The 10,154-nt window shown below is 37.0% G+C and overlaps 1 protein-coding gene across 1 annotated transcript in view; it reads left to right on the top strand.

Annotated features, from left to right (window-relative positions):
- Positions 1–7,764, top strand: part of AASDH (aminoadipate-semialdehyde dehydrogenase) — an 18,385-nt gene extending 10,621 nt beyond the window's left edge. Inside the window, exons 8-14 of the mRNA XM_010287293.1 lie at positions 1–145; positions 630–748; positions 2,059–2,896; positions 3,988–4,151; positions 4,741–4,866; positions 6,144–6,275; positions 7,357–7,764. The exon at positions 1–145 is cut by the window's left edge and continues 57 nt beyond it. Coding sequence (XP_010285595.1) covers positions 1–145; positions 630–748; positions 2,059–2,896; positions 3,988–4,151; positions 4,741–4,866; positions 6,144–6,275; positions 7,357–7,764 — 1,932 coding nt within the window. The remainder of the gene's footprint in view (positions 146–629; positions 749–2,058; positions 2,897–3,987; positions 4,152–4,740; positions 4,867–6,143; positions 6,276–7,356) is intronic.
- Positions 7,765–10,154: the final 2,390 nt, after the last annotated feature.

Below are 10,154 nucleotides of genomic sequence, written 5' to 3'. Positions count from 1 at the left end.
CAGCAGGAAAAACTTATCCTGTTTGTTGTACCCAAAGATAATTTAGAAAAGAGGGAAACACTTAAAGAACTCCAGAAACGTCTACCAGCTCATGCAGTCCCTGATGAGCTTGTATTGATTAAAGCTTTGCCTTTAACATCACATGGTAAATGAAACTATTAAGTACCCTTGCCACTTATTTTAATGATCTCCATGCCTTTTTTTTTAATTGACCAAAATCAGGTACCTGATTCATGCTTTTTAAATACATAGATTACATAACTAACTCCTAGTAGGAAATGATGACCACGTATTATGTTTTCTTGATAATGTTTCATTCGAGAGTCAAATCAATTTAGTATTAACACTGCACACTTCTCAGTTCCTGTTGCAGTCTGCAACAGAACCCTGACTCCAGCTGGGGAAAGATCAGGCCCTGAGGGTGGGATTATGTGGGAGGCTAGGGAAAATTTTCAAAAACCTTACTGGGTTCTGTTAAGTGTAGTTGATAGCGTAAAAAAAAATAGGTGCAGTGGAGTATGAATAAGGAAGTGTGTACCAGAATAGAGTGACAGTTTGGGCAGAGCAAGTTTTGGAAGTGTCAATGCTAAAAAAGCAATGAAAAAAATCGTACTTTATTTTCTACAAAGGCAAAGTTGATATATCTGAACTGAACAAGATTTACCAGAACCATCTAAACTCCAGAAGGCGTGACAATAAGCTGAGTGGCGCAGAGGAACTATGGGGAAGATTGCAGTATTTATGGAAGGTAGTATTTTGAGCTGCCTTTTTATCTTTGCAAGTGGATCATTATAAATGTGTCAGGAATTAAACAGTTTTAAGAAGTATGACTAATGCAACCAGAACATTCTAGCCGCCTATAGATTTAAGCAGTACGGCTCTTTCTGTTCAGTTAATACTTAAATATAGTTTCTCTGCAGTGGCCAAGAGGGAGTAATTTATATTCCTCTATCAGATAAAACTGCAGGCTATGAGGTATAAGCAATTAGCATAGGAAGGACGTAACCTGTCAGTAGCTTTTTGAATACTGCTTCACATGACAAGGAAGGTATCCCTTAGGGAAACAAGGAACTGGGACTTGGAAACTTTGTACAAAATAGCTACTGTGTTAGTAGAGTTTCTTATTTCTCAATGTAATTATGAATTGAAGAGTCTTTTTTAAATAGATGGCACAGTTACTTAATTGTCTCATGGACTGCTTGTTTGCATTGTTTCTAAATTTCTGTGCTAAAAACTGTTTTTTCGAGGTACTGAAATGTGATGCCAAACAGTATTACTTTTTTTTTTTCTTCAGAGGTAGTCTTCCAAGTTTCACCTGGAAGTAGAATTTGCTGTGGCTAGGACTTGAACAAGTAAATGTAGTGAAATTAGGAACACAGTTTGTCTGTGCTGATACTTACCATGTTGGTGGCTATAGAAATGATAACCCAGAGTATTGGGATGTGCCCTAGACCCATGATGGACAGCAGAAGGTGGCTTGCAAAACCAGAGGATTTGGACTTCACACCCAGACTTAACAAGCAGTGAGTGCAGTGAAGGAGACATAGTAATTGCTGTGTGTTGTAGTAACAATGCCAAATCCAAAATCCTTCATGAATTGAAGGAGTTACAGCTTCAAAAGTAGGTAGATAAGTAAGGTTACTTAAATAATTCCGACATAGAAGATATCAGTGTATTTAAGTTTTATTAATAAAATAAAGCACCTAAACCAATTTTATCAAAAGGCATCAGTGTTTTATCTGCAAAGTTATGGTATCGAGACTGAAAATGGCCAACAAAAAAGACAGCTCAATTTGCTTTAACTCCTTAAGCTGCAGAATTGTAATTGAACAAAATATTTTGTAGTAACAGAACTAGTATCTGCCTGTTTCCCCGTTCCTCCCCAACTCTTGTTCCATCATTACCTCTATTGTCACTAACATGTTTCATGTGTTTTTTTTGCAGAGTAGTGAGTTTCTTCAGTTGTTGACCTTTAGTGGGACTTCTGGGTATTCAGGTGGATTTTACCATGGTGTAACATCCATAGACTGTTACCTCTTTCCTTCTCCTTTTTTCTAGTCTGTTCTGGGTCTCCCAGGTGATTCCACTGGAATTTCTAAAGATGCAGTATTTCTGTACAGTGGTGGAGACTCCTTAAAGGCTCTACGATTTTATGATGAAATTGAGATGCTACTAGGCAAAGCTGTGCCTGGACTCCTTGAAGTCATTCTCAGCCGCTCAATTGAAGAGGTTTATAGACATATTCTTAAAATTCTGTTTCCAGATGAAGACCAATTAATGAATTATGACAATGTTGTGAAAAGAAAATTAAGTGGGGACAGTGAAGACGAGTTCCATGGAAAATATATTAAACTGAAATCTGAAAGACGTCTTGAGGTTGCTTCAGGGTTAATTTCATTTATTGCTCTAAGCAGAGGAAATCATTTTTTTTCTATGAATTTCACCAAGTCTTTTATGCAACCCAATAATACAGTACAGATAGGAGTGGAACAGCTACAGCAACCATCATTTCTGCATGTAGTGACTCCAAGTATAATGAAAAGCCATGCACAAGGGTATGAAATGGAGAACAGAATTTTAACAGTTACGAACAAGGCAAATAAAACTGACTGTTGCTCTGTACAGCGAATCCATGCAGAATGTAGTCGTGTAAGAACGGCAGAGTTGGCATTATGCATAAGATGGAAGTCAAATACAAGAAAATGTGTTGATGCATCACCACTGGTTATAATAGCATCTAAAGGAGAAGTATCTGCATCTGTGTATGTCGGTTCTCACTCTCATGCAATGCAGGCAATTGATCTAGATTTGGGAGAGTTAAAATGGGAGAAGAACCTTGGAGATCGTATTGAATCTTCTGCCTGCGTATCGAAGTGTGGAAATTTCATTGTTGTTGGTAGGTCTTTTGTTTTAGCCTTCATTTTAAATTATTTTTTCTGCTAAATACAAGATGAATGACAGAGAATCTTATTTCTTACCTCTGAATGCCCTCCATCTACACTTATCCATAAACTTCCATATCTGCTTCTGAACGAATTTATTGTAAAATAAAAACGAATGAAGTAATTTAAGTTTCATGAAAGCCAATGATGGAGCTTATCAAACATACACACTTGTGGTTTATTATATGCAAATTTATTGATAAGGCCTTATTAAGGAATAGTCAGTGGGTATTGTTTCTTTTTAGCAGATGATTAAGGTGTGGCCTTTAAACTGTTTTTTAAAAAAGGTATGGAAAGGTTGATACAGTCTTAAAATGTCTTTAAAAGTTGATAGAGGTAGAAATTAGTACATGGTGCCTCAGATTATTTTCCACAGAGTGTAATTATCTCCTTTGACTCTTCTTTCTGGAAATGTAAAGAACATGTTTGCATAGTTTTTTGGTTTTGTCATACCCGTTTTCAGTGGAGTTGCCATTATTCATCTTAGTGTTACCTTTTTAGCTAATACATATGTATCACTGGTTAGCACATACGTCCAGGTGGTGAGGTTTTCTATGCAAAGCTAACGTTACCATATTTTTGCTAGTGTTTTGATTGCTATTTAACAAAATTAAATGTCTTATTAAAACTGAAGGAATTTCTAGAACTACAGTTCAGTTTTCATTAGAAAACATACAGACTTTATTCTTTCAGCATGTTTGTTTTGGGAAAGAGGTAATTAAAAAACCATCCTTATTCTCACTTTTCAGCAACTCTCCATATCTTCTAATATTATTACTGTAAAATTTGGTAGAAAGGCAGTGAAATAAGAATATTCTAAATGTAACCTGGAGAGAACACACAGAACAATCAACTTTGAATGTATGAACTATCAGCAAAGACTTTGAGCTAAAAGAAGAGGAGGAGCTTTGGAAAATGTTTTGAAACTGTACCTTGTGAGTCGTCTTATTTCTTTCCAGAAGTGATGCAGCTAGCAGCATAAATCACACCATAAATACAAATACTCACTATCCTTTTTTCCCCTGTTGTGTCTTATTTCACACAGGTTGTTATGATGGCTTAGTGTATGTGCTTCAAAGCAGTGATGGAGAAATACACTGGACTTTTGTCACAGAAGATACTGTGAAAAGCTCTGCAATTGTAGACCCTTCCAATGGACTAGTCTACATAGGATCACATGACCAACATGTGTATGCTTTGGATATTTACGTAAGAACACTGACTTTTATGTACAGAAGAACAAATATGCAACTTAGACCCTATTTGTAGTACACCAGGTGAAGCTCCACGAGTGTTAGTATTCTTAGGAGACCACAACTACACTTCTGAAATCGTGAGGCCTGCTGGGAGTGGGGATGGGATTATGTGGTACTAAGTAGTTTTAGTGGTGTTCTCAGCCGTGGTTCTTGTGCTACTCGTCCTGGTTGAAAACAAATCTTAAGTTTCTTAGTTACTAAATTCTCTGTGGGTGTTTCAGAATAGGGTGCCCAGGTAGAAATAAAACTATGACATAATGGTGGCAAGAAAATCTCACATTCTAAAAGAGTAGATGAAGGGAGATGGAAAATAAAAGGGGCAGATACCGCCTCTTCATTAACTGAATTTCTTTTTACTGGAAGAGAAAGTAGCCAACAGCATATGTGTTAGCTGCTGTAATAACATGTAGATTATATCTTCAATTCTTAACTAGTATTTGCTGAGTAAAGCAGTTTGATAAGCTTTGATATTAGAAGGTCTTTGTAAACATGATCAGCCTTAACTTCAATTGAATTTTTTTTTATTTATCGTGTGCTTACAGAAAAAGGCATGTATATGGAAGTTACATTGCGAAGGTGGAGCTGTGTTTTCATCTCCTTGTCTAAGTTCTTTTCCACATCATCTTTATGTTGCTACACTAGGAGGACTATTATTGGCTGTAAACCCAGTATGTACCTTTGCTTACTTTGATACCAGTCTCAAATTTAAATGGAACCAAAATGCATTTCTGAAGATCACTTTTCTGATGAAAGGAACTAGATGATCATATGTTACCATAAGATACTTTTCACTTGAGGGCCTTATTATTATACACGAGGTTACCATAATAATTCCTGTAAGTCAGAAAGCTATCTGGTGATAAAGGGAATCAAAGTGACTTGCTTGCATTTACATGCTGGCTGCAGGCCAAAATTGGAATCAGTGTCTTCTCATTCCCATATACTACCTTATCAGTTAAACTAGTGAGTGAGAGCATGTCTGTAGATTTTTTTTTTCCTCCCTCCCCTTGACAGGAGGATTAGGAAGAAAATACTTGCTGAGATCAGAACAGAATAGAGCAAGAAGCTCCTTCATTCCTCTTACTGTTTCCCTCCCCACATTCATTTAAAGAGCTGTCCCCCTTAATCTTGGACTGCAGTTCTGTTCTCTCCACTGGGGAAATGGCATTCTTGATAGATGTGGAGTATTTTCATGGTTTTCTGAGGCATTGTTGGCTTACAGCTGCTCCTGCCTGATAAAGAGAACAGTCACTTGAAGCAGCTGTTCATGTTTTTGTCCTCACAACCCAGAACATCAGTCCTAACCATCTTTACCTCCCACCCACTACAAGTTTCCTCAGTAATACCCAGCCTAGTGTTAGAAAACCAGTGTATGGTTTTGCAGCTCTAGTGGGCTGTGGTTAAGAAAAAACAGATTATTTTTTCCCCTAATCCTGAGCAAGAGGTAGTTGAGAAACCCAGCTCTAACCTCAAGTAATTATTTATAAAAATAGGAACGTGCAGGCTACGTTAGGAGCAGATTGTGACAATCCTAGACTCTGGGTTGCAGCATTTCCTACTGTATTTATGTATTATGACATAATCAATATAACTTGTTTTCAAGATATCTTCTCCTTCATTGGTCCTCGTCACATACTGAGGAGCTGGGTATGGAATAAAAAATGAATCTGTCATTTCTTAGTACTACTACTACATTATTATTATTTTGCCTAGCTGGAGGAAAAGAAGGGTGAAACAGGGGTATTGAGTATCCCAGGGAGAACACTAAACATTTTGTTGGAAGAAGATTTGAACAGTGCATTCTGGATGAGAGAAGCCTGTTTTTCTTTGCCTTTTTTCAGTCCCCCAATCCTTAAGGACTGGGTCAAGCTGTGAAGGAAAGGTTGTTTTGTGTAGCTGCTTACAGTTGTGTTAAGCATTTGATATTCCATGCTGCCATTTACAGGTGACGGGGAGTAAGATTTGGAAAAGCTTCCTGGGAAAACCACTCTTCTCCTCTCCTCACTGCAATGAGAAGTATGTTTGTGTTGGGTGTGTGGATGGAAACTTATATTGTTACACTCACTCTGGAGAAAAGGTAAAAGTGGTGGTGTTGGGCTTTGTATGTTTATCACAAAACCCTGAATAAGATGCTTTATTAATACTGTTTTCTGAGGTTTAATCATTAACATACACATTTTTGTGAACCAAATAGAAGTGTTTACTGTTATAGAGAGGGGAAAGTAGAAAACCTGCCTAGGGTAGTCCATGCAGTTCATGGCAAAACTGCAAGCTCTCAAGCTGTTTGCAGTAACAGAATTTCTAGTTCGGAGCTTACAGCCGAAGTAAATGGTCAAGAGTAGTGCCAGCAAATGAAATGGTACGGTTTTGTGTTTGGAGTTTTTCAAGCATGTTTAAAGCCATCTCTTCTGTAAGATGGTGGCTCTTTAGAAGTAAAGTTTCTTAGAATGTTCCTGCATTTATCAAAAAAAAGTCAAATTATAATTCTGGCAAAATATGTGTTAGCCTTTACACTGAATTAAATGGCAGTGTTTTTTTTAGTTCCTCAGAGATTAATGTGGTTTGTATCTGGTGTTAAAACAACTGACACAGTTTCTGTTGTTTGCCTGAGATGCAGTATACATGGCAATTCCTAAGCCTTTTCTGATTATAAAATGTATGTTAGCCCATTCCCTGCACTCTGTCTCCTTGCAGCAGTGTTGCAGAACTAATATTTTCTTGAGTAGTTCTAGTACTCTCTAGCAGTTCGGTATTGATCTGCACCTCATTAGCATGACCAGAGGAAATCGATATTACGAAAGGAATATTTGCCTTTTTGGCAAAGAATGGCATGTTAACAGAATTCTCAACATTTATTGTTAATTGTGGTGCAACAGCCCAAGAATATTCTTTTCCCAAGTTGGCCATCTTTACGTGAGCCTCACAGTAGGTAGTTAACTCCTGCACATCCATTTTATGAGTCTTTTATCACTTACTTACTCTGTGTGTAAAACTTAACTTGTAATTTGACAAGTATTTACCAGCCCTCACTGAAATCTAGTATGCTCTTGAAATAAAATGCTCTCTTGGCAACAATTAATCCATTAAAAAATTACAGCTGCTGTCAAACTGAAAATGTGAACAACCTTTGATAATGGGTAGTTATGTTCTTTCTGTAGGTTTGGCAGTTTCCCACTAATGGACCAGTGTTTTCATCTCCATGCATCTCAACTTTAACTAAGCAAGAAATATTTTTTGGCTCCCACGATTGCTGTATCTACTGTTGTAACATGGAGGGTAATTTACTGTGGAAGTTTGAAGCCACTTCAAGTGTATATGGAACACCATTTGTTTTTCAAAGCGATGACTTAAAGGACAAAATTCTTTTGGCAGCAATATCTACAGATGGCAAAGTGTGGATCCTGAATGCCAAGAGTGGAACAGCAGAAGGAGTAGATAAGCTTCCAGGAGAGGTTTTCTCTTCCCCTGTAGTATGGGGAACAAAGCTTGTTGTTGGCTGTAGAAATGATTATGTTTATTGCCTAGATTTGTATATAACAGGAAAAAAAGAACAGCTAAGATGTTAGGCTGCTTCTTTTCTATTGTTTACATTTGTAAATTAAGAATTCACAGGTACTGTCTACCTCTCTGCCTATTTTACTGTAGGCAAAAGGTGCTCTTTGCAGACTTCTTGGGTAGCATTTCGCACTAGGCATTGTCCAGAGTAGGTAAAGTGATGTTTGACTGTCTGTACTGATGGAATGAGGATGGCTGCTCAGCACCCAGCCAGAAGCTTCACTGTCCCTCCCTCATTTCCCAGTTCCAATTCATGGAAGAACATGTTTCAGATGGTTTGGATTTGAATGTTGTAAGGTAATCAGAGTCAGCAGTTTGGCTTCAAACACCTGCAGGATTGGGAGAAACTGTGGTAAGGTGCCATACTCTGCAGCATGGAATAACATGCTTGTCTCCCTGAGGGAGGAATGTATTCCCTGCTGTGAGTCCAGCCTAGCCTGTGCCCTGAGGTTCCTTCCTAGCCTGTACCTGGCTCTTCCATTTGTGTAGTCTGAGGAGGTTTCTATGCCGTCACAAGGTAACCCAAGTCCTTTTCTGAATCTAACTTTTAACTTGATTTCTGAAGACATAGCCTGCATTGCATATGGCTGGTAGTAGTGACCTGTTTATTATAGTTTGTATAAACTGAGTAGTTTATCTTTTATGAGCCTAGGCCCTCCTTGGCTTCAATTCAGTCAAGCATATACTTAAACTCCGTTGAAGTCAGTAGGAGTTACTTCTTGTATTCTAAAATGCAGAATATACTTACATGTATATATTAATTAAATGTCAATGACAGGTACAGTATGAGTTCCAAGATGAAGTGTGCACTGCTCAAATCAACCATTGTCAAATAACTTTTTAAGAGATTTGAATGAATGCCCTCTACAGTATCTTTACAGAGAAATATTTATTAATAAAGGGTTGTGTAAATTGGTTTTAGTTGTCTTTAACGCCTTAAAGGGAATTACCAGTGGTCTTGGTAATCAAGTATTTGCAGTGACAAAAGTACACTTAACTGAGAGCATCTTCCTGGTTATGAGTCTTCCAAAAGAACTACAGTAGAAGCTATTACCTCACTGTCTCTGATGAGCCATCCACTTTGAATTCTAACATCTTGAATTAAGAAGTAAATTAGAAGTTGTACTGGCTGTGTTGCTTCATCATGTCTGGTTCCGCCATTTTATCCTTAGCAGAAACGCATAGGGAAGACACAGCACTGTAAAAAGGTCTAGCTCTAAAGCAAACCTGAACTACACAACTAGCGAAAGGAGAAACAGAATACATGCATCATTGATTAGATAATTTTGACTGGGTTATAGTTTAATAAGAATTAAAATGACATTAGTATAATAAACAATTGCACTTTAAAACATTTGAAAAATTAAAAAAGTACACAACAAATACCCCACAATTATACATCTTGTAGTTTTTATACATTACTATATGAACATAGAGGTTAATCATATATAACCTTGTCAGAAGAAATGGTATTTTGTGTGTATAAGTTACAAAAAATTGAGACAATATACTACATAGTGGTTTGTTCGGTTCTTAAAACATCTTTGCCGTTTTAAACTCGGTAGTAATGTTTTGGTTTTATTTTTACAGGTTTCCAACACTTTATCAGAAATGGTTGCAACAAAGCTAAAGCAAAGTAACACTTCACTTCATTGGTATTTAGTGCAAATTTTTGTTAATTTAACATGAAATGTCACTGTTGAACATGTACGCTTTAGAAATGTTTCCATCAAGTACTGTACATAATACAGTTTCCATTATTACACTAGATACCTTTATGGTTGAAAAAAACCTCTGCTTTGAAGCTTTATTAGATTAAGACCATCCTTAATGAAAGCCCTATTCTATGTGCTGTAAATGTATTGTATTGGAAAACTGCATCTTTGTCATGCACAATAGCACCTAATTTTGCTATGCTTTTCAGAATACCAGTTTCTTTAATTCTTTAATCCAGATTTACTTCACCTTCTCTGTATTTCTGCCTGGCTCCTTCTCCCAGGAAATAATCATAAAGATGGATTTCAGGCAGTTTAGTTCTTGTAATTACACATATATACTGCAGGCTTATAAACTCAGAAAAAGTGTAAATTTAACTAATTCATGGTGCTAGCAGAGCAAAAATAATTATGGGCCCAATTCTTTCTTGAGATAAGCTTGCAGAGATTTGACTTTGAAGGCGCTGGGGTTTTTTTCCAAAGCATTTGAGAGCAGCATTGCCCCATCTCTGTATAAAACATTTTAAATACTTATATTAAGGGTAAAAAATTACTTTAGAGATTCTGGTTTTAAATATGAAACTGAGCAAAACCAATGGGCTTAAGAGACCCAAGAAAACCCATCTTGCTGCTGTACATCTACTCAATCTAACAAACATCCATTGTGTTTGTGCTATTGTAACCAT

This window comes from Phaethon lepturus, unplaced genomic scaffold, assembly GCF_000687285.1.
Source record: "Phaethon lepturus isolate BGI_N335 unplaced genomic scaffold, ASM68728v1 scaffold12835, whole genome shotgun sequence".
Taxonomy (NCBI): Eukaryota; Metazoa; Chordata; class Aves; order Phaethontiformes; family Phaethontidae; genus Phaethon; species Phaethon lepturus.
This window is presented reverse-complemented; position numbering and strand designations above follow the sequence as displayed.